The sequence below is a fragment of the Phoca vitulina genome, unplaced genomic scaffold (genome assembly GCF_004348235.1).
Source record: "Phoca vitulina isolate PV1807 unplaced genomic scaffold, GSC_HSeal_1.0 scaffold62, whole genome shotgun sequence".
Taxonomy (NCBI): Eukaryota; Metazoa; Chordata; class Mammalia; order Carnivora; family Phocidae; genus Phoca; species Phoca vitulina.
Window position 1 is genome coordinate 5,954,115 of NW_022589765.1, and position 24,686 is coordinate 5,978,800.

General features: G+C 44.5%; 2 protein-coding genes across 4 annotated transcripts in view; one reads left to right on the top strand and one right to left on the bottom strand.

Moving 5' to 3' along the window:
* The window catches only part of TMEM255A (transmembrane protein 255A), a 48,052-nt gene extending 36,725 nt beyond the window's left edge, over positions 1–11,327 (top strand). For both annotated transcript variants that reach the window (XM_032391425.1, XM_032391426.1), the window contains 2 exons: positions 2,360–2,503; positions 8,931–11,327. In XM_032391425.1, the coding sequence (XP_032247316.1) occupies positions 2,360–2,503; positions 8,931–9,089 (303 nt within the window). In that variant the 3' untranslated portion in view covers positions 9,090–11,327. The remainder of the gene's footprint in view (positions 1–2,359; positions 2,504–8,930) is intronic.
* A 1,107-nt stretch (positions 11,328–12,434) lies between these two features.
* On the bottom strand, positions 12,435–20,177 carry ZBTB33 (zinc finger and BTB domain containing 33). Of its 2 annotated transcripts, XM_032391432.1 has the most exons (3): positions 19,907–20,177; positions 18,152–18,215; positions 12,435–17,446 (listed from the first exon to the last, which is right to left on the bottom strand). In XM_032391432.1, the coding sequence occupies exon 3, from the start codon at positions 17,442–17,444 to the stop codon at positions 15,426–15,428; it is 2,019 nt and encodes a 672-aa protein (XP_032247323.1). In that variant the 5' UTR covers positions 17,445–17,446; positions 18,152–18,215; positions 19,907–20,177; the 3' UTR covers positions 12,435–15,425. The 2 variants fall into 2 exon arrangements, with proteins under 2 accessions (XP_032247323.1, XP_032247324.1); XM_032391433.1 differs by lacking the exon at positions 18,152–18,215.
* Between the last annotated feature and the right edge of the window lie 4,509 nt (positions 20,178–24,686).

The following is a 24,686-nucleotide window of genomic DNA, read 5'->3' on the forward strand; positions in this document are numbered from 1 at the left end:
CGAGCCACCCAGGCGTCCCCGGAGCCCCAGGGTTTTAACAGAAATACACACACTGCTGTACGCACACACAAACAGACACAGAGCCCAAATGTGTTGTAAAATCACAGTTAGCAATGTAAGGCCTCACCAGACATTTATTTGGAGCCATCTCTTTGGCCTCTTCCCTGCCCAACCGTTTACCTCCCTTTGCTCCCCCGGCCTCTCTTGCCCTGCCCATTCTGTCTACACCCTCTACCCTGGACTCTCCTCTCTTCCGTGCCTTTTCTGTGCTCATTCCATCCTCCTCTTGTGTTGTTTTCTCTGTAATAGTCAACTTCCTTTCAAAGATGATCCCGCCCCGCCCCGCCCCCCCCCCAGCCTCTTCTCTGAACACACAACAATTTTTATAGATAGAGTTTACATTGCATGATTGTTTCTCTCTGGCTAGGCTTAGTTTATTTGCATAGAAGAACTGGTTTCATTTTGCAAGAGCTGGAGAGCGTGCTTTTAACTGACAGAAGGCCAAGGGAACATGCTTTCTGGGACTTCCTCGGGGATGAAATTTCTTCTTAGCATTCTGGTGGAGAGGTAAGGGCGTTTCTGAGCACTCTTTCTCTATAAAGCGAGCCAGCCCTTGGAATGGTCAAGAATCTCAGCCCTCTCCCGAGCGTGGGAGGGGCTGACAAACATTTCTCTGCTTGTCTGGGAGCTGCATTGTAATGCCTGAGGTTTGTAGCTCTTCAAACCTCCCAGAGATGTAAACAGTAACCCACTCCAAGGAAGAGAGCAGTAGAACTGTGTTGAAACTTGCTCTAAGGAAGATTCCTCTGCCAACACCCCCAGCGTGGCTGCCTGTAGCCATTGCCAAAGCCTGCCCACACGCTTTCATCACTTGAGAGGAAGCTTCTGCTCTCCGTTAATGTGGAGTAGATACATACCAAGAATCAAGACTCATTGATTTTGCAGACAGCTCTTGATTATCCACGCAAATGGCAGCAGTGTCAATGACACGGAAAACGGGGAAAACATTTACCCTGCACCTTGACCCATGTGGCACTCATAAGGTCCTGCTTGGGACAGCCCTGGTTGGGAACTAATGAGCAGTGGTGACTTCCTTTAGCAGTGTATTTGGGATCTTATTCTTTTCTTTGTCTTTTTGTTTTTTTACATGATTTCAACTTTTCTATAGGTTCGAATTTTTAAAAATAATAAATGGGGGGGAAATGACACAAGTAATACCTATTATATATAAAAAAAAAAAAAAATAGAAGGGCACCTGCGTGGCTCAGTCAGTTAAGGGTCGAGCTCTTGATCTCAGCTCAGGTCTGCATCTCAGGGTCATGAGTTTAAGCCCCACACTGGGCTCCACATTGGGCATGGAGTCTACTTAAGTTAAAAAAAAAAAAGGAAAGAAAGTGAAGGGTCCCCATTTACCTCCTGATGCTACTTCCCTCCCCAGAGATAACCACAGTTGACAGTCTGTTGTGAATCTCTCCAGGTTAATTTCTTTTCATTTACAAACGTACATACATGTATAGCTGTTCGGGTCTTTGTTTTTACGTAAGTCAGGAATCATGCTATATAACGTAGCGGGTTCATTTTTTTTGGAGGAGTTTTAGGTTCACAACAAAATTAAGAGGAAGGTATAGAGGGGCGCCTGGGTGGCTCAGTCGTTAAGTGACTGCCTTCGGCTCAGGTCATGATCCCAGGGTCCTGGGATCGAGTCCCACATCAGGCTCTCTGCTCCGCGGGAAGCCTGCTTCTCCCTCTCCCACTCCCCCTGCTAGTGTTCCCTCTCTCACTGTGTCTCTGTCAAATAAATAAATAAATGAAATCTTAAAAAAAAAAAAAAAGAGGAAGGTATAGAGATTTCCCATGTCCTCCCTGCTCCCACCCCACATGTAGCCTCCCCCTTTAACTACATCCCCAGCAGAGTAGCACATTTATTATCAAGGATGAACCTACATCGCCAAGTCATTGTCACCCAAAGTCCATAGTTTACCTTAGGGCTCACTCTTGGTGTTGTAATTCTGCGGGTTTGGACAAATGTATAATGACATGTACCCATCATTATACTATCACACAGGGACGTTTCACTGCCCTATAAACCCTCTGTGCTCTGCCTGTTCCTCCCTCCCCCCAGCCACAACCCCTGGCTACCACCGATCTCTTTATGGTCTCCTTAGTTTTGCCGGTGGCTTTCTAGTCTTGTTACTACTTAACGATGTCTGCTGGACGGCTTTCTCCGGCAGGGACCATAGGTCCACATCATTGTGGCTCAAGAGCTGCATGGTATTGCACAGTACGGACGTGCCAGTTTATTTAATCATTCTCCCAGTGATGAACGTTTATGTTGTTTCTACTTTGTGTTCTTCTACAGAACCCAGCTCTACCAGCGCTGAACTGTTCTGTTGAAAATGCCCACCCGACGGTTTCTTACTATGCTCGTCCTCAAGTGGCATCGTACAATACCTACTATCATAGCCCCCCCCACCTGCCGCCATATTCTGCTTACGACTTTCAGGTATGTTCTGAGGGAAACACAACTCTCCGTGACTCTTGCTGCCATTCCTGCTGTCTTGTTCTCTCCCTAATTATGGAACCTCCCTCCTATGGACAAGGTAGCCAGGCCCTCAGCCTGACGGCCTTCAGCAACCTGTGGGTACCAGTGACGAGCTTAAAGACTATAGCAAGGCAAGATGGGAGAGATGGGGAGGGTGGGAAAGACACAGGAAACAGAGATGGAAGAAAAGGGAGAGAAGGAGCGAGGATCGAGGTGTCCCAAATTGCCTTGACCAGCACCCAGGAGGGGACGTACGCATTAGTACGTCAGTATGGACCCCTGTCCAACCGCGGCTTTTCCCATTCTTCTGCCACAGAGAGAGGCCTAGACCTGCTCTTTAGCACAAAGGACTCTGGCCACACAAGGGATTGAATGAAATCTGTAATGAGGAACAAGTCCCTTGTTTTTCTCCAGACTTCCTTAACTAGGACTACACGGAGAAAGGGTTTTGTTTTTTTTTTTTTAAATAACACCCCCCCTCCCCTTTTTTGCCTTGTTATCACATGGGTCCGAAATAGAGTTACCAAATTTGCACTTTCCCCTTTTCCTTTTGAGCTGAGACAAAGCACAGAAAAACAGAACCAAGAAAGGCACTTAATTAAAAGGGCTTCATTGTGTGCAGAGCACTGGGCTAGGCACTTCAAGGAAACAAGCAAAATGGTCTTTTCAACATTTACAGTGATCGGCAACCCTTGACCATAGAAGAGTGGGATTACACGGAAGTCTGGTTAATTGAAAATTTGAGGACCAAAGGAAATACCTTTGAAAGGAGAGGAGCCCATAATGAATTTGCTTCTCCTGACTAAGGGCCCCTAGATGCTCCAAGGGGACATAAAGGCATGACTGTTTGGGGGTGCTTCCAATTAGCCAGCCAGTTTACAAACACAAAGCCCTTGGGCAACCTAATTTCAGCTTTAGATTAACAAAATAATTGAACCTGGAAAGCCCCATTTTGTTGAAGACAGTGTCCTTTTGTTCGGCTTAGATGCTGTGCGTGGAGGTCTAGGCCTGAATATCGCAACAGTAATATATATAGTGTGACCACGGACTTGTTCACTCTTATAAAATGCAGAACCAGAACAAGGAGGTGTCCATCAAAGCTTGGGAAAAAAATAATGCTGGAACTTGTTCTAAAGCCTATAGTATTTACAGGCAGACAACAGAGGGAACTCATTACCCAAATAGGTGCTACACAGACTGGGAAACACGAATCTGTTCAAAAAGGGCATAGACAATTTCAGCAGTGACAGAGGCAAGAGGAGTCCTTTAAGAGACTGCAAGGATGGGGGCGCCTGGGTGGCTCAGTCGGTGAAGCATCGGCCTTTGGCTCAGGTCAGGATCCCAGGGTCCTGGGGTCAGGCTCCCTGCTCAGCAGGGAGGTTGCTTCTCCCTCTCCCTCTGCACCCCCCTCATGCTCTCTCTCGTGTGTGCTCTCTCTCTCTCTCTCTCATAATTATTAAAAAAGAGAGAGAGAGAATGCAGAGATGTTGAAATTTAACACAGCAATAAAAAGTAATAAAAAGTCATCCTGGGGGGCCCCTGACCAGCTCAGTCAGCAGAGCACGCAACTCTTGATCTCGGAGACTGAGTTCAAGCCCCATGTTGGGCGTAGAGCTTACTTTAAAAAAAAAAAAAGGTCATCCTGGGATAGAGGGGCCACAGACACATAGGTCCAGCCCCAGAGGCTGCCTCCATTTATTTTTTATCGAAGCAAATTATGTTGATTATATTGATTTTAGGAATTTTCACTTTATAACGAACCCCTGAAGTAGGCACAATCATCTCCCTGCTGATGGTCCTTGTACACTCTAAGATAGGAAGCCTCTCTGTAGGGTATGGAGACATTTCTTCGTCCATCGTTCCTCATTCAGACACTACCCCAGGGATGAAAACAAGATTGACAATGCCAGTGGTGACTCGGGCTGTTGGCTTCCGTTCAGTCGGTGTTTACTCTGTGTTCCCATGTGCCAAGCACTGTGCTAGGAGCCGTGGATAGAAAGATTGATTGCATTAAGAAATCAGGGACTTGGGGAGCCTGGGTGGCTGAGTCGTTGGGCGTCTGCCTTCGGCTCGGGTCATGATCCCGGGGTCCTGGGATGGAGCCCCATATCGGGCTCCCTGCTCAGCGGGAGGCCTGCTTCTCCCTCTCCCACTCCCCCTGCTTGTGTTCCCTCTCTCGCTGTCTCTGTGTGTGTGTGTGTGTCAAATAAATAAATAGAATCTTAAAAAAAAAAAAAGAAATCAGGGACTTGAGTGGGGGGTGGTCAGGGGACAGCAATGGAGACAAAAAAGTAAATAGTCTATTACCCAGAGTGCTGTGGAAACCCAGCAATAGGGTCCCTAACCCAAACCCACACTGTGGGTTTATAGCACGGACGTCAGGGATTTGTGGAAGCCTCTACTTTTTAAGAACAGCTCCTATTCACTGAGCCCTTGTTCTGCACCAAGTATGGTGCCGAGTGCTTCACATATATCATCCAGTGTAATCCTTTGAGGGAAACAGTCTTGTCATTGCCAGTCTCTTGTCATTGGAGTCTGTCTGACTCTAGAATAGGCTTAAAGAATTCTTTGGAGAAGCTGTAAATCTGAGCGCAGCATAGATCTTTTTCCCCCAGTTAATTTTAGGATCTTTATATTTTTTACTGATTTAAATTATGGGCTTCCTAATCATGACTCAGAAGGGGTCTCTAGAGAGTAAACTCTCTCTGATTAATTATTAAATTGCTCCCCACTCTAGCGGCTGCTGGGACACTTCTCATACCTCTCCTGGTTCTTTTTCTAGGTTCAAGCTGTCTTTGTGTTTCCTTTTTGGAGACTTTGGAGTTGTGTGGTGTGGGTTTTGAGTGATGTGGGGTTTTAATTTTTTTAGAGACTTTATTTATTTTAGAGAGAGAGAGAGCACAATGAGCAGGGGGAGGAGCAGAAGGGGAGGGAGAGGGAGAGAAAAAATCTCCAGGAGATTCCGCACTGAGAGCAGAGTCCCACGTGGGGCTCAATCCCTCAATCCCAAGATCATGACCTAGGCCAAAACCAAGAGTCAGACCCTCAACCGACTGAGCCACCCAGGCGCCCCAAGTGATGTGTTTTTAAGGACTTCGCTCTGGTCAGATGGCCCCGAGGATGCTGTGAGTGCTGAGCTGGGAGAAACAGGACTCTTGCAAACACTGGACTCCACGGTGTCCTCCCTTCATGAGCTCCCCATCCCCCAAGACAGGAAGGATAGAAACTGAGACTACCTTTGCCTCCTCGCTAACCTCCCCGCTCACTTCTGTTGCCCCCACGTTCATTTCCCTCCTACCTGTACTTTGGTTTCAGCCAAGTAGCCCAAATTCCGCAGGGTATAAAGCATCGGTTTCTACTTCCCACTGGGAAATTCAACCCAGGGGAGCTTTGTGTAAAACCTTAAGGGGTTCCAGCCATACTTCCCAGTCGGGCCTACCGGGCTGGTCCCCCTACTTCACTCTAACCGGGGGCTGGTTCCTTTCCTGTCCACCTGGTGAATTGCCACGCCTGCGCCTTGCCCCTCTTCTCGCTCCAGCCTCCAAGAAGCGACTCGGGAAGCTCGAACTGATGGAGGCCCAGCAGTAGGCTATCTAGGTGCTTTTCATGCTTTGCGCTGAGCGGGGATTCCAAGCTCTGTTCTTCTGAGCTGCCTGTCCCATTAGTAAAGTCGACTCGGAGGCAGGAACCAAAAGGCACCAGGCCAGCTCCCCAGCTGCAACAAAGCCAAATCCTTCCCAAGGTGCCTGCCTGTTGCTAGGAAACTACGTGCTGGTCCTGTGGGTCTTGTCCCCCACTCCCCCCACCGGGCCCCAAGGGTGTGTGGACTACAGCCAGTTAGCTCCCTAGCTCTGCCAGGAGCCCTTCAATTTTATCCTTAAGGCTCCCAGCGTCCTCAAAGGGAAGTGAGAAACATCCCAGCCCCGGCCACTTGAATACTTCCCAAACATGAAAGCAATAAGTGAGAACCAAAGGCCGTTGTGTCACCACCCCCCTTTTACTATCAAAGTGTACAACTGCCCCCCCGCGGCAGCTGCTGCCCACAGAAGCCTCTCGTAGCACCTCTCGGGACAGAACTGCCTTTTGCTGCGCTGTCGGAAACTTGGCCTCCCGTCTGGGGCTGGGAGCACCTAAGACCGGCCGCCTGGTTCTCACCCTCCCGTGGCGGCATTCAGAAGGGCCAAGCACCGCGTCCCCGTCCCCGGGCACGGAGACTCTTGTCCCCACTGGGCTGAGAGGACAGTGTTCTTCGTTGAGGAAAGCAGCAGGAGAGGAGGGAGAGGGGAGGGAGGACTGCAGTGCAGAATGGAAAACCAGGAAGTCTTCCCGGAGGCGGTAGACAAGTTGGGATTTTAGCAAGGAATCCTGCTTGTCTCAAGTCCACTGACTCAAGTTTTGTCTTTAGAGGCTCTGCAGGTTCTAGGACCCTATCATTCCTTCCCTCAGGGCAGAAATAATGGATGGGGCGGGGGAGGGGGAGGGAGTGATGGTGGCCCCCAGCATGACGTGGACAGATATTTCCGTGTCTCGCGCAAGACCTAGAAACCTGGACAGCCCTTTCTAAGGCGTGCAGGGGTGAGGACTGGGGATTAGGAGACTCAGCCAGGTGGGCTCAGGCTCCAGAAATCCCATGTCAAGGCTGCCTCTCCATTGCCCCAGGCCTTTAAAAATGACATGATCGACTCAGACTCTGGCCAGCCACACAAAGTAAAGGCATGACCTCCCCCAAACAGCACTTGAACTCTTGAGAAATTTTGGGGTAAGTGGGTCTTTTTGTTTTTCTTTTAAAAGCCATAGCTTTTATTTATTTATTTGAGAGAGAGTGGGGGAGGGGAGCAGAGGGAGAGGGATAAGCAGACACCCCGCTGAGCAGGGAGCCCAACCGTGGGCTGGATCCCCATGACTCCCGAGATCATGAGATCATGACCTGAGCCAAAGCCAAGAGTCAACGCTTAACCGACTGAGCCACTCAGACGCCCCTTTTTGTTTGTTTTTTTAATATACCAGTTCCTGCTAGAGCTAAGACACACCAGAAAATTGCAGTTCTCCAGCCCCGTTCACTGGCTTATTATGTTCACCCTTCCTGAGAGCCTAAAACTGGCCCCTGGCCTCCTGCTATCCGGGTAGCCCCCTCCAGTCTTCAGGCCTCAGCCACGCCGCGCCGCTGGAGCAACGCAGCGGTACCCACGAGATGGGGCGGCATTCTTTGAAACTCGATTTTACTTTTAAAAAACATGCCCAGTTGGGGCCCCTGGGTGGTTCAGTCGGTTAAGCATCTGCCCTCGCCCAGGTCATGATCCCGGGGTCCTGGGATCAAGCCCTGCGTTGGGCTCTCTGCTCAGCGGGGAGTCTGCTTCTGTCTCTCAAATAAGTAAATAAAATCTTAAAAAAAAAAAACCGTGCCAAGTTCATCTCATATAGTCCTGAGGTTAGGGTCACTCATTCAACATTTATTGAGCACCTACTACTTGCCAAGCACTGTTCTGAGCTCTGCGGGATATAGCAATGAACCAAAGAAAAACAGGCCAACTCTCCTTGAGCAGGAAAATCATCAGAGTCAAGGGTATACATGAGCCAGAGAGAAAGAAGCAGCAATGGCTCCTGATGTGTCAATTCACTGTTTTTACAAAAGAAAAAAAAATCTGTATCCTCTCTCTTCCCAAAGACTACCAAAGTTGGACAACACAAAGTCAAATTGCATCTTGTGTCTCTGCAACCTGACAGATTGTTCCTTGTTCTTACCATTGGTATTCTCACCTCCATGCCTGTGTTCTTCTCTGCCCTCCAACCTACCCTGCACTTGGGGCTGGTGGGCCACGGTTAAGATGAGATAGAAATTGTCAGACTCGGAAGAGCCCAGATCCAAGAAAGCCCACTTAGGCTCTCTGACCTTAGTTTTTGTTTTGTGTTTTGGTCTGTGAGATGGGCTCTGTGACATATTCTGGTAGCAAAGACTTTCCCAGGTATTACTGGCTTAACCTCAGAAGTTCTTATGGCCCAAAGTCCTTTTCCGAAGACTAGCTGGGATGCTGTTGCCATAGCTCGAGGGAGAGGTATTGAAGGCTTGGGCTGTAAACGTGGACAAGGGAGTGGTGGACTGAAGAGACAACACAGAAGTAGGAGCAACAAGAATGGGTGACTGGATGCAGGGCTCAAAGGGCCAGGGAGGAGGACCCCATGCTATCTGCAGGGAGCTGTGCAGCCTGAGGGACCGGGAGAGTGGGACCGACCCACGGGCTCATTGCCCCTCATTAACTTTGTGAGGCTTAGGAGCCCTCTGTTTTTCCAAACAGAAGCAAACTTGGTCCACATTCACTTTTTAAGTAACGATGGCCTGTGGAGGAATCGCAACCCGGCTGCCTAAACTGGTTTTGTTTTTATTACACAGCATTCCGGTGTCTTTCCATCCTCCCCTCCCTCTGGACTTTCTGATGAGCCCCAGTCCGCCTCGCCTTCGCCCAGCTACATGTGGTCCTCGAGCGCACCGCCCCGCTACTCTCCCCCCTACTACCCGCCTTTTGAAAAACCACCACCTTACAGCCCCTAAAGAGGAACGCCTGCTGGCTATTGAGATTATTGTGGCTTTTCTATTTCTGCTTTAGTGGAAGTGTGTAGGGTACAAAATTTAAAGTGCGATTCTTATGCATAAAGTTTTGCGAAGGCCTGCCAAGCTAGGGAAAGATAGGGATGAAGCTTATTCATTTAGCAGTGCAGAGCAGGGGTGGCTAGGCTGAACCCAGCGCTTCCAAAAAGGGCAGCGCGCACTCTCTAAGCAAGGCTGGGGAGCCATCCCGGCAAGAAGCTTGTCCCGTCTGCACCTGCGTTTCCCTGGGGCTCCCCACCTGTCCTCAGCGGTGCCTGCCACCTGTTTCCCTTTGTGGAAATGCAGTGTCGTCCTCAGACCCTTGGCAGACCACCGCCCTAGCACCTTGGGTGAAGCACCTGGCTTATCTATAGGCCCTATCTTTCCCTACCACTAAAGTCAGTCCCTAAGGAAAATTTCCCAGATGGAGCTACCCAGTGGTTCCAATGCAGAGAGTTCTGGCTAAGATTTTGTTTGTGTCCGGATGTCGAAAAACGCTGCCCGTACCTTGTACTCCTTTCTTCTCTGTGAGTATTGTTAAAAATGGCTGTTGTGATCATTCAGCTCAGCTTTCGTTATCAGTACCTCCCAAAGGGAAAAGTGCAATATTCCCTCGAGTAGTGGGGAACAGGATCGATTGTTTAGGACGCACTGAAATACAAAGAGCAACGTGTGAGGTGTTTTGAGTTGATCTCAGTTACACACCCGGTAACTTAGGAGACCGTGGTTCTACTGCATGGTGCAGTATTACAAAAGACATTGGCTATGGGAGATCTTACGGTTAAAATTCAGAGTTAAAAACGCTAGGTTAGGTTCTTGGGTGGTGATGATGAGTTGTTACTAATCTTTGTGACTATTTAATCTTCAAATATTGTGCTTCAATCCCAGCAAACCGCACGTATCCTGCACCCCACCCCAAAAGAATCATCTGTATTCTAATGCCACTGCTCCTATTGGTCCTTTTTTCTGTTGAGACCAATCATGACAGTGTTCAAGATTGTGAAAGTGTTACAATGCCGCTTTAAGTCTGCAAAACCTCAAAAGTAGCCAACTTGACAAATTCTTAGGTGTTACCGTAAATTTCAAATCCATCTAGCACATTGTGGTAGGTGTTTGTACGGTTCTTTTAATTATGCATAGCTTTAAACCATCCACCTGCCGAATTTAACACTTTGGCACCCATGCCTTCACTTCAGAACCAACACTTTCACTGCGATCTTACGTTAACCTGAGAACTGGAGTGATTTCAAGGAAGACGGATAATCCTACACTTGTATGACGTAAAAATACAGGGGCTACAGGAGGGTACCTAATTAGAGAGTTCTGCAAACACAAAACGCATACGGGAACATTTTCCGGCCAATTTTGCTACCTCCCGACTTGATGGATTAGAGGTAGCAGGCAAATGCTGGTGCTCCCATCTACCTTGTAGACACCCAGCCATCAAGAATTATCAAGGCACAACAAGTGCACTCACTGTTCAAAGTTAAGTGTTTGCAAAGCATTCGGTTTAACTTCCGACATCGTGAATGATGTCTCATCGAGTTCAAATCGGGAACACTAGAATCCTTTTGCGTTATATAAAATTACTATTATTTTCTACAGTTCTGAGCATATTAAATTCTATTGGATTTCAAAAAGGGACTAATAACCAATTGACTTACTATACAAATACCAACTTGTAATACTCAATGAATTTTTTTGCCATTTACACTGTACCTTATGCTTTAGTGAACGTGTATGAGTATTTAATTTTTTAAGAGGCACCATTACACAGTATATCCTACATTTATCACATTTCTTAAAGTGTTAAGACTCTGACTCATTTCTATGTATTTTTCTTACTTTACAAAATAACTTGAAACAGAATAGATTTTGTAACACTTAATTTGAGCAGCTTTTTTTATTACATTGAATTATATAAAGTGCATGTTACCTTAGAAAAATTAATATTTGCTGCTTTACTCTTTTGCAAAACATTTGCTGTAATGAAGGAATTTGTATTTCCAATATGTACCTTGACTGCATTTTGTAATATTTACTGCTTTATTCCTAATTCTGCTTTCAAGTATTGAACTGGGCATGAAACATTAAAATATTAATCCAGAACCTGTATAAACTGGATGTTGCTTAAAATCTGTATCACTGCCATGTTGGAAACCCAGACTGCTTTTGTGTGTTTCAAATTAATAAAACTATCCTCCTCCTTATCCACTTACACGTGTCTTCATGGAACCTACAAAAGCATCACAAACACTCCAAAGCAACTGACAACAGCCCGCTCACTTTTGACTATTATGGTTCAAGGTGCAATGGGGATGCAATGAACCAACATATAAAACCTGTTAGAAGGTAGAAGAGGGACAGTAAAGTATCCTCCAGACCGAAAAGGCATTTTGAGACCAAACAATGAAGCAAGTGAAGCGAGCCACGCCATACCGCTGACAGAGTTTTACTCAGGGTAACTTACTGATGGGGGGCGGGGGGGGGGGGAGGAGAATGGAGCAGACCACCACAATCCAGGCACTACACAGCTATACTCCACAAAGGCTGGACCTTAAGCCACAGATTTTATACAGCATTGTGGGGAGGTCGAAGTGTAGCTATCTAAAGTGGTGCCATCTGGGGCGCGTGGGTGGCTCAGATGGTTAAGCGTCTGCCTTCGGCTCAGGTCATGATCCCAGGGTCCTGGGATCGAGCCCCACATCGGGCTCCTGGCTCAGTGGGGAGCCTGCTTCTCCCTCTGCCTCTCTCCCTGCTCATTCTCTCTCTCTCCCCCTATCTCTTTGTCTCAAATGAATAAATAAAAATCTTTAAAAAATAAAAAATAAATAAATAAATAAAGTGGTGCCATCTGGGTGCCCGAGGGGAGGGGAAGAAATTGTTAGCTCTCCTAGTTGTTTAAACAACCTTAGGAAAGATCAAAACAAGCCTTCCCGCATTCCGGTCATACGTTAACCTCCAAGGGGCCTGGAACATGTAGCCCCAAGGCAGGTCACTGCACAGACATGAACAAGATGGAGAGCCAAAGATGGAGTCAGGATGGTCAGCACCGCTACAGACCTAGTAGAAAATTTTGTTACGCTGTCATCAGAAGTACCCCCAGTCTCCTACTCCAAAAACTGAAAAACAACAGAATAGTAAAGTCTATGTAATTTCTTTTCTTTTTTTTAAGTGAGCTCTACTGCCGACGTGGGGCCTGAACTCACGACCCCTCCTCCCCCCGCATGCTCCACCAACTGAGCCAGCCAGGCCCTCCAAGTCTGTATCATTTCTGAAAGATAATCTTGTAAAAAATACACTCGAAAATCAGAATTATAACATTTTATTTTTGCCATAAGAAGCTCTACGAACTAATACCAGGTAATGGTTAATGAAAAGTAGAACTTAAAGTCATATGATAGGAAAGATTGTACAAGTATGAACATTACAGTACTGGGTGGAAATGAACAAGGTTTCGTATGATTGACAGAGGTGAGGAAGCCAGGGCTGTTGAATTAACATTTAATCCTTTAGATTAGGCATGCCTTGACAATACAAAATACCTTGACCATTTTTAACCATTTATCTTTTTGGTACAATGGAAAGAAGAAAACATCAATTCCTCATAGTAGTTGCACGGGGGGGATCAGTACCACTGAGATGGTAATGATCATCTAAAAATATATTTTAAAGTAAATCTTGCAAGATTGCTATGGCATTTTAAAATCTTTGCTTAGTTTGGGCATTTTCATTTTCTGTCCTCTCTTTCAACAAATTGCTATTTCAAACAGTTCCTATCCAGAAGGTTTACAGGTAATTTAGCACAGGAGCAAATTTGCAGCCAACTTGAAAGAAAAAAGAAGGAATTTAGTAGCCAGAAAGCTAAGTATGAAACAGGAAAACACCATGGTAAGTTTTAAACAGAATCTTGCTACGGATTTCCAACCCAATAAACACTGGGAGTGAATGGTTTCAGCCCCAAAGGAGTAGTTCACACGAAGTCTGAACTTTGGATATAGAAACTTCTGAAAAAACTGAAGACCTTGACATACATGCAAGGAAGAGTCTTCTGGCAAAAATACAAGTTAACTTTCCAGTTTTCCTTCTCCCAAAAAAACTCTAGAAGACACCTTCATTAGGCACAGGGTTTAAATTTTATACTCAGAATTGACACAGAGCACAGCAGCAGCAAATAATTCCGTCCATATTACTCAGAATGGATAGTTTTCCCTTACAGACTCAATTCCTGGTTTGTCATAATAGCCTTGTTAGGCACTCTCAACTTTTATTATGATCAACTAATTTTCCTAGCAGTTAACTTTGAAAGGTCTGGAAGCTCTGCTGGCCATCAGTATCATTCACACTTGCAGAAGTAATTATGTCTAACTGGTGAAACAGCATTAATGAAACTCAAACAGATTTCCACTGAAAATATTTCTGAGTGCACCTTATAGTCAAAGAGTAATGTTGTCAATATCTGCACAGAACGGAAGCAGATATTGTGATTCCAGAGATCAGAGTCTTAAGTTCTAAGGTTAACTTAAACTTCCCCAAGGATTAGTTCACAAAATGGTATGAACGTCTAGACTCACAGAACAGAAAACAGACAGATGCACATCATTCTAGCCCTCGGTAAGCAAAAGATTATAATATTTTTCTTCCTTCTTGTATTATTGCAAATAGTGAGGCCTGATACCCTCCACTACCAACTGAAACACTGAAACCATTATCTTCAAATCTAGCTTACCATCAGAAGAATGATGTATACATGAAAAATGATGATTAAAGCTTTAAGTTCAAAGTCAAGAAATAGACTGTTTTTAAAAATACATAGTTAAAGAGAAAGAAAATATCTATGTTAAGAAATATTTAAGCAAGGTTACAAAGGACTAACGACTATGCACAACAATCTTTTTCAGTATCTATTAATTTTTTTCCTTTGCAAAAAGTAATTTACAGAAGTTCAACACGTTAATCCTGTTATAAAGGCTAGGCTATGTATTTGTTCCAACCTGCTTCCTTTTAGTACTAGCACTTCAATGAGTTTTGACTTTATTTTCTAAGTGTTTTAAATATGTGTCACTTGAAAAGGAAGAAAGGTACACGTATTGTTCTCAAGATAAACGGGAATCAACAAGCCTATATAACATTCCATATATAGTTTCTGATTGCTATAATATTGCAGCACTTTGCAGATGGAATGGAACTTACTTTAGAAGGGGTAAAAACCTAAAAGGTCTTGTGAAAGGAAAACACTAGATCATGGATTCAACTATTTCAAATGAAAACTTTCTATTAGAAATTCTAAGTAATATGAACATTTAAAAATATATACCAGTAGCCTCCTGCCTAAAATATGTAGGAGTCTCATTTATGGAATCTATCATTTATAAAGATTTATACATAATGAAAGATTTATTTGGTGGCTTTCGGATTCAAACTTTGAAATTTCTCAAGGGAACATTTTTAACCATATGAACAAAAAAGGAACTCTCCATTCACTTCCACTCTCTATCATGTAAGAACAAAGACTTCAAAACAAACGCAACAGAACTTTTCCTCTCCTCCTGTCTGCAATACAGAGATTTGTTTTCCATTAACATTTTTGCCCACAGAGACCACAACTGCAAAGGTATATATACAGTAGTCCAGCCACCAAAGTCTTTTCCAGACGATGGCAATAAAAGCAAAACTCAATTCTAATTAGCTAAAACTCTTTCTTCAGATGAGACACTTGTCTGCACGGCCATTTTCATGGCAGGAGGGAGGCAGGAGGTTGCTATCCATTTGGACTAGCGGAATACACAACCAAGCAGAGACTTATTCTGAAAATTTCCAGAACAACTTTAGAAGTTCTTGTTTACTTTTTATGCCACATCCAAAACACAACACACATTTATAGTCTCAATATTAAGATAATTGAGAATTCAGCAGTAAAGTGCTAACATGGAAGGGGAAAGTTGTAAGATAAACTAGGGTATGCTAATAACTCCAGTTATTTTCAAAGAACATTCAGACTGCTTCAAATTCTATTCAGGAACCTATCTCTCCAAGCTTTTTTTCTTCTTGCCTCTTTAAAACGAGCTGAAAGCTAACTATATAAACAGATACTCGGGGTGGGGGGGGGGAACTTCTCTCACTCTCTACTCAAAACTTTCAGAATAATTTGCTTCTAAAAATTATCAACAAATAATCCAACTAGACTGCCTTCAGATGACGTGGCAGATGAAATGAACTCGTTTTCACCTTAATTTGTTTTACAGGTCTTTTGAAACCCCTGCCCCTGAATGCAAACCAAACTTTCCGAGATTTCGAAGTTCAATAAGATTCTGGTATTATAAATTCAAACTCAGTACTGCCATCTGTTACATTCTGTTTAAAAATTGAATCATTTTCCTGCTGAATAAAAATATCTTCCCAGGTCATTGGCTTGTTCTGAGGAGTAGACGCAGTCCCTACTGCAGGGTCTTTCCCAGCATCAACCTTATACCCAAGAGCATCATCCTTCATTACAGGCATAGCGCCTGACCTATCAGAAAGATACGCGTATTGTCTGATCTGTAAGGACCTGCATGGATGTAAACGATAAAGCTTTGAGTCTCCAGAAGGATCTTGACTATGAACTGATTTTATGTGTGAAGACATAAACTGATAGTTGATGAAGGATTTGCCACAGGCCAAACACTGGTACCTTCGCTCCCCTGTGTGATGAATTTCGTGTTTTGTGCGATATTCTGCAAGAGGAAATACCTTCTCACAGTAACGGCAAGGGTACTTCTTCTCCCAAGAATGAATGTTAAAATGTCTCCGCAAGCTTGTCAGACAGACATATGACCTTTTGCACACAATACAGATATAATAGACCCTCCCATCTACTATTAACTCATAGTGATCATCATGTTTTACTTTCATACGTTTGTTGGGCGTCTCACCGCTAGATGTTTTTGGTATCTCATTCTCAAGTCTGGCCTCCCCTTCGTCAGGGTCATCTTTGACGGGGATCACTATGTCATAAGTATCTTCACCAATATTTGCATAAACCTTGCAACCCGTCGACAAGCCTTCAATCTCAGTAGCTGTATCTAAAGTAATGATCTTCTGACCCTCCATTAGATGTTTTGATCCTAAACCTGCATCATTAGTGTTTCTAGTAATTATATCTGAAATTTTTAAAGAATTGGAAAGTGGCTCTTGCAGAAGTGTAGGTATCTGCATCTTCTGTACCAACGATCCATCAAAAGTGGCACTTGGGGGGACATCAGCCTGGGGGACCAAAGATGTATTACTGACCGCCGAATCTGGGCTGGAGCTAATAGTGTCATCGTCATCATCTATAATCTCCTCCTCCTCCTCTTCATTGGCCTTGCTTCCTGTTATAACAGCACTGTTTGGTGTCTGCTGATTCTGCACAAGCAAATTGATTGAAGGAGACATATGATTTGGAAGTGAAGAAGTGACATTTGGTGGTGTAGTAAGTGGTGTCTGATTTAGCAAAATAATGTTGGGAGTCAAATGTGTCGGGGCTGAAGATACCAGCAATTTTTCACTTCCTTGCGTCTGGCTCAGAGTTGCCTGATTCACAGAAGTAGGAAGTTTCTGAGTAGGTGTGAGATTTGGTAAAGGGGGAGAGTTATTACTAGCACAAGGTGCAACATCTGAAATGGCAACGGAACCTGGGTTAGGCTGGACCTGAGCCACTGCATTGGTACTCGGCAAGGTCTCCTTTGCAGGCAGAATCTCAGAGCAGAAAATGACGTCATCGTCATCATCATCTGAATCGGTAACAATGATCTTTTTTGTCTCGTAATCTTCAGCAGATAAGGAAAAAGACTCTGTTATAATAGGCATTATAGTGGCCCCGTTATCTTGGGCTTCATCTTTTGATTTTTGTATTTCAAGGTTCTTGTCACTAGAACCAGGAGGTAAGGTTTCGGCATTACCGTCCTGAGATGTACCTGAGATGCTTTTAACCTGTGACAATGGGACACCAAGCTCTGCTATAAATTTAACCCCTAACAGCTGCCCTGATTTAATCAACTCATCAAGTAAATCCGATCTAACACGAACAATTTTAGAACTATAGATATAATTGAGAATTTCGGCAAAGATCTCTGCTCTTATAAAGCTCAGTTCAACAACTTGCCCGGCAACTGAGAAGAGCTGATGGAAATAAGTACTAGAAGCTGAAAGAATATTCCTGTGGGCCCGGAATTTTCGGTCTTCCACGATAACGGTAACATCACAGAAGAGTCCATGGCCACGTTGCTCATTCAAGGAGTTCAGCAGACTGCCAGAATATTGAATGTCTGTAGCAGAAATCAGTTTTCTACTCTCCATGCCTGTAAGAGAAAGGGAGGAGGAAGGGGTGGGAGAAGATTAGAAAAGAAAAACAAGAAGTACTTTTATCATTCAGAATGTAAGCTGCAGCATCACTAAACAGTGTATTCAAGTTTTAACTGAAGTTTGGCATAACTTTTTGGCTTGTATATAAATTGTTCATACAGGCTGGCTTTTGGACCATGCATCAAATCTCATGACTTCCCCCTGAGAAGAGACAAGCGAGTTTTTAATTGATCTACAGATCTGAACGGTAATCTCTTCCTCTGAATCTCGGATACATGCGTCACCACTAAGCAATTTTTTAAGATTAGAATTAATTTTCTTAGTTCCACTTTTAGGTTCTGTCCTCAAGAAGACTTAAGAGTTCATTTTTAACGGTCTTAAAACTTTAAGAAAAAGTCTTCATCGTGAACACACAGAAGTTATTTCACCTGTAAATGAATGATTTAAGTGTCAGAAAAGCTTGCTGTGTGCAATATCCATTCTATACTCTTCCTAAAACTTAACAGATCTTTAAGAACACATTCAAAAGCTAATCCCTACAGCCAATGACCGAGTAAGTGTTTATAAACGCTGACAGGTTATTACCTCTAGACTGCCCGTCAGTTTTCTGTTATTTAAATTGGGGTGCCTCACCTAGATAAACTATGAAACACCTTTTTTACCCTCTCCCCTTTCATCATCTCCTTGCCCCTTCCCCTCACCTCTCTACTCTTACAATCTCCAGAGGTGAAATGTTAGAGTGCCAAGCGAAGTCAACAGATGGTACTGTGAAAAAAATAAGACAAAGGAAAGGTCACCATTTCTTAATGCTTATTTGCATGAAAACACGAAACATTTCAATTTGTTGGTAAAGAATTATGCGCACTGGTATGAGAACTTTTTTTTATACCAGATGTGTTAGTGAAAATGAAAACATAAACTTATTGGAACAGAGCAGGCGGTTACTCTAGAAAAAGGGAGGGGGAGGTCAGTAAAGAGCAATGCTGCGTACCACTCCCAAAACATTCTTTTTTTGCCCGTCACAGAATACATTAGCAGTAACAAGGGTGCCGAGTAGTTTAAAATATATACACATATTAAATATATATTTAATTTTTATATATTTAACTTTTATAGATTATATATATATATATATATATATATATATATATATACAAACAATTGGCTGATAAGTACTTTAGGTAGAGAAACACTTTTATTGCTAATATTCTTTCCCTTTAAAGTTACCAAAATAGTAGCACTGTCGTCACAGTGCTTAAGTTATATACACGTGGAAGGCGGGGCGTCTCAAGCATCTTCGAAATTTTCAAAACTGCAGCTTAAAAACAAAAAGTAGGCAAAAAGTCTAGAAATGAGGATTTGAAATAAGGCGTTGCTCGTTTAACAGTACCAAGGAATTCCAGGTTACCATAAAGGCACTCATCAGAAAGGGTGACCTTTGGACAGCGAGCCAGCCACCAGGGCTTCCGAAATACGGGGATTTCGACAGAAGTCGCTTTTAAGTAGGTAGATAGGTTTTCCGAATACAATTTTTGTCGTTTGCAAACGGGTCCTGGGAAGGGGGCAATGCATCAAACGTACGTGTCCAGGTGACACTGGGAATTGGTTTCATTTTGTTTAGATCTGCTCCCGCTTTTCCCCGTCAGGGTGGGCCCAGGAACGGCACAAACCGCTCTGAACCCACCCCGAGATCGGCGACCTGCCTACGGAAAAGCCATTCCGCATCACCGTGAGACAAACCCTTGACTGAGGGCAGGTGAAGGTGTAAAAGAGAGAAACGCCATCCGCGAGCGAGTAAAGCCAACCGACACGCGGCTCCCTGCGGCAGCTGAACCCCATCTTCCTTACTCCACCCCCTCTTCCCCATTTGCACCCAGCCGGCTGCAACCGAGGGTTTTTTTTCACCCCAATTCACGCGAAAAGGCAGCTTCCTGCAAATCCTGATGGAGGTACGAACGGCAGCGCCAGGGCGGGGGTCCGCCGGCGAGCCGGGGAAAGTAGAAGGTGGCGAACGGGAGGGTGGGGTGTTGGGAGGGGATGAGGCCAAGCAGGCGGCATTGTTATGCCCTGGGAAGGGGACGGAAGGGGAGGATGGGCCGGGCAGAAAAGCTCTAAATCAAAGTAGGGGCTAGGAGGAGAAAAGGAGGCACAAAAAGGCAGGCGGAGGGCGAGGAAAAAGCCAAGTGGGTCCCCGTGGTGGGCTCCCCACGCGCCGGGCCTACCCCGGGCACCGGCAGCCCCTCGGCCCCTGACGGCGGAGGGGACCGCGCCGCGGCCCTCCGGGTTCGTCCCCTCCTTCGCTCCCGGGCCCACACAAAGAAAGGGCCGGAGGAGCGGAGCCTCCGACTCCGCCGCTTCCTGGTTCAAGTGAGGAGAATGCAAACGCAGGCGCGGCCCAGCGACGGAGGCAGCGGGCGCGCTCCCTCGCCCCTCCCGGCACCCGGCCGGGTCCTCACCTGCTTTCCGGCGCCGCCGCTTCTCCTCGTCTGGCCGCGCGGACGGGTGGGAGCCCTCCAACAACCAGAAGCCGGACTCCGCGGCGACTCGGCTCCTTCTTTAAACGTCGCTCCAGTCTTGGTCGACGTCGACGCGGCTGCCGCCACCGCTGCTACAGCTGCCCCACGCCACCGACAGAGGGCACAGCGCGGGGGCGCAGCGCCGAAGTCGAAGGCGCCCTCCTCCTCCGAGCGCAGTTCGGGTCTTTCCGGAAGGGCCCGAGCTCTAGGCGGCCCCGTTTCGGCGCCCGGCTCTGCCTTCGGCTCCTTCCGCAGGGGGCGGAGTGAGACTGGGAAGCTCTGGGAGCGTTCGGCCCTTTCCGGAGGGCGAAAGGGTGGGAAAAAGGGAAGGGAAAGATGGGGTAGTGCAGGCAGTCGCGGGCGGTTGGGGTCCTAAATTCGGCGCAAGCTCCTAGGGCGTGAAAACTTTTCGAGACCGTACGAGTTTCACTTTTTGCAAGTTTGAAACTGTTCGATTCGCCCGTTTCTTAGACGATAAACCACCTTGAAATAAAATCTGAATAAATATAATCATAAGTCGAATTGATCGACTCAGGATGACTCAAGTTCTAGGATGACAAGTTAACGACATTACAATAACTATTTTTAAGAAATAAGTCTAGGGTTTGGACACTAGACCGTCTTCTAAGTTGAAGACTAAATGATGCAGTACTATCTTAATTCCTTCGCTTCGACTACCGTTTACTGACCACCTGTTTGAGCTATACCAAATCTAATTTAGGTGTGGTGGAATACAAAAATGAGTAAGCCAAGGTCTCTCCCTGTCCAAAGAGCTCGGTAGATGGTTACACAAACGTCGACAAAAGTATTTGTACAAGGTATAGAACACAGAGAAGGAAATAGCAAACTAAATGTTCCCGTTTGAGCTGTACCATGAAAGAGGAATAAATTAACACTTGCATTGGTTTTTTTTTTTTTTAAAGATTTTACTCATTTATTTGAGAACGCGCGCGGGCGCGCGCGCGCGCTGATGGGGGGAGGGGCAGAGAGAGGGTAAAGCAGACCCCCCGCTGAGCAGGGACCACGCGGAGGGGCTGGATCCCAGGATCCGAGGATCTTGATCTGAGGATCTCGACCTGAGCCCCGGCCAAAGGCGCACGCTCAACCACTGAGCCACCCAGGCGCCCCTAAATTAATACTTGAATTGTTAATTTATAGTTTTTATTTACATAGCATTTCCTCCTCAGGGGGTTTTAGTGTCTGACACGCAGTCGGTGTTCAATAATCGTTTAATGAATGAATAAATGAATGAGTCGTGGTAATTTTTTAAAACCCTCTGGTAATACACTTCTGACTGAGTACCATGATGAACGAAACAACAGAATGGGTGTTTGGAGAGCAAAATCTCTCCCTTTACACTGGTTATTGATCGTATGCAACTAAGGAGCCAAATACTGCTTTTTTCTTCGACAATTAAGGCCATTCACTACCTTCATTTTCTTTTTTAAAAAATAGGTATAGGGTAATATTGCATCCATCCCCCCAAAACTTGAATTTGCATCTGTTTATCTTTCAGTCAGAATCCCTGTGCTTCCTTCCTACAAAAATCTTGCTGAAAATGTCCATCAGGATATTCCAGAATGAAAACAAATCAAACTATATCTAATTTTCTCCAGCATGAAATCAGACAAGAATGTCACCATCGATCCATCCCTAATCTATTCTACATTCTCCTCAATAAAGTAAAGCCACATAGAAAAATACCAAAGTGGTGTACTACAGTTGTATTTTCACATGGAAACAAGAAATCCACATGAAATTCCTTAGGCTCTTCAAGACTTTGTATTGTGAGAAAACAATGTGAGAATCACTGCATTATTGGGTTTTCTTAAATTAGGACTTAAAATTATGAGTTTCATTGTTTAATATAAAGACATTTCACAGGAAATAGGAGTACACTGTTATAAAGGAAACTAAAGCGGATGGTTAGTATTTTCCTGGAACTGAGCGCTTAAACAAAATGAGTTAGCAGATTTAACAAAACTAGTTAGCAGATTAATGACCATTAATGACCATTTTCTTGAGTCATCCTCGCCCAAAATTTAGGAGCAAAAAAAAAAAAAAAATGTTCTTAGGAACCAGGACAAAGTACTTCTTGAAAATTTAGGATCTATTTGCCTTTCAGTAGCTTAGTTGACTAAAACTAGAATGAGATGTATCTTTGAAATACAGATCACAGCGGCAGTAGCTGCACACTTGGTATCAAATATTTGTTGGTTACCTCTCAGTAAACTGCAAGACATGATAACATTTCTTTTGCACCAGCATTACCAGCACCAAAGTGGCCAAGAGAATTGCCTTGCCTTTTCCTCTTTCCTGAAAGGGCTTTAAAAATGTGGAGCCCCAACTAAGGTATGATGAAAATCTGTTGGCTCAAAGCACAGGAAACCTTCTCTTCCCTTCTGGCCATGTCCCTCAGCCCCCAGCCCAGCAAAAACTAAATTAAAATTTAAAATCTACCTATAACCAAAGGGGATTCAATGATCAGGAAAGGAATTTTCCTGCAGGAAAGCAGAGCAGACCCAGAAATTTGAGTGGCTTTAATGATTGCCTTTTGGACAAGATCATTGGAAAGTTTCGTTAATTTTCTATTTCTTGACCAGTCATTTCACCTTTCACTTTCTTTTTATCTGCAGACTTAAGCCTACTTCAAATAACCCAGTAGATTTTAAAGGTATCAATCGTTTCACATTCTAGAAAGGTTTTTGATTGGCTGATAATGGAATCAGTTAGGTTTTATAACCACACTGTCAGTGTTTGCTTGCCTTGTTTGAACTTGATTATGAATTTCTTTTTTTTCTTTTTTTCAATTTTTAAATTTTTTTAAAGATTTTATTTATTTATTTGACAGAGAGAGAGACAGCGAGAGAGGGAACACAAGTAGGGGGAGTGGGAGAAGGAGAAGTGGGCTCCCCGCTGAGCAGGGAGCCCGATGCGGGGCTCGATCCCAGGACCCTGGGACCACGACCTGAGCCCAAGGCAGACGCTTAACCGACTGAGCCACCCAGGCGCCCCTGATTATGAATTTCTTGAGGGCAGCAACTGTCCTCTCCTGTGTTAATATGCCGAGAATCTTTTGGGTGCTTAATATATATTCAATGGATGATGATAAAAGATTTAAAAAATGACGTTCATTCAGTCCCTGTATAATAGAGATAATAATACCTTCCCACAGAGTTGTTTTGAGTTTCAGTTTCCAAACTATGACACGCTGTTGACTGCTTCCATGTCCGTGCCAGGAACCCTGAGCTTGGAATAACCATTCCTTTCATATTCACAGTTTGTCTCTCCTATTGTTTGGCCAAGTGCCTGGTCTTCCAGAAAGATGCAATTCAAGCACTAACTTACTTGTGAAGCCTGACTTGATCCACTCAAAGGTGGATAAATATGACTACTTAATGTTGAATGAACGAGTGTCTGGTACCTAATAAGTGCTGAATATTCATTTGCTTGTTCATCTCTATCCCCTTTTCTACTTAATCCTGACAATTTGCTCTTTAAGTGACTTGATACTGCTGCTTCTCTTTTTCTTCTTAAAACCTTCCAAAGTCAATTAGATAGGGATAGATAACCCTCCTAATGGGAAAGAGGGAGTGGACAATTGCTAACAATAATAGAATCTACCAAACAACAACAACAACCAGGTAGCTTATTTCAAAGATGAAAAAAATTGAGGGAATATACTACCCATGAGTTCTTTGTGAAAAATTACTTGGCAATGTGAAATAAAATCAAATAAGAAATGAGTCAAAATAAAAAATTAAGAAAGGACATTTTGCAGTGAGCCAGTCTATTTAAATGGAGGACTAAGACCAAACAATGAATATGTGACAGAATGAAACTGTTATAAACCCTGACACAATAAAAACCCATTCGTTCATATGTTCATTAAATACATATCATTTAGGGGCGCCTGGGTGGCTCAGATGGTTAAGCGTCTGCCTTCGGCTAAGGTCATGATCCCAGGGTCCTGGGATCGAGCCCCACGTCTGGCTCCTGGCTCGGCGGGGAGCCTGCTTCTCCCTCTCCCACTCCCCCTGCTTGTGTTCCCTCTCTCGCTGTCTCTCGCTCTGTCAAAAAATAAATTAAATCTTTAAAAAAAAAAGACAAAGTCCCAGTCTTCATGAAACTTAGATTCTAATGGGAGATACATACAATAAACATATGTGCATATATTATCTAAATGTATAATATCAGATAGTAATGAATGCTGTGGAGAAAAATAAACAGTGTAAAGGGATAGAGAATGATCAGGTGCCACTGTAAATAGCGTGGTTGGGGAAGACCTCTCTGAAAAGATGATGTATGAGCAAAGAACAGAATAAAGTAAGGGAAAGAGCTATGCAAATATCTGGGGAAGAACATTCTAGGCAGTGGAACATGTCAATGCCCTTCAACCAAAGATCACCAGGAACATGCCCATAGCTGACAAGTTGGGTTTATTATTCTTTGCAGGGAGGGAGAAAGCACACCATAGGGAACTGTGGGGTGTTTCAGTAAGAGGACGTTAGAAAGAACCTATTGTAGTATTTGGGCGATTTAGGGGATGATTAAGGAAATGGGAGTTCCTTCTAGATCAGATGCTGTCAGAAAGCAGGGGCAATTGTATGATTGGGCATCTCAATAAATCTTATCTATAGGGAAGGCAGAGGAGAGCAGGAATAAAGCTGTAATTGATAAAGTAGCAGTCACCCATTTTGGCCAAGAGAGGGGGTGTCTG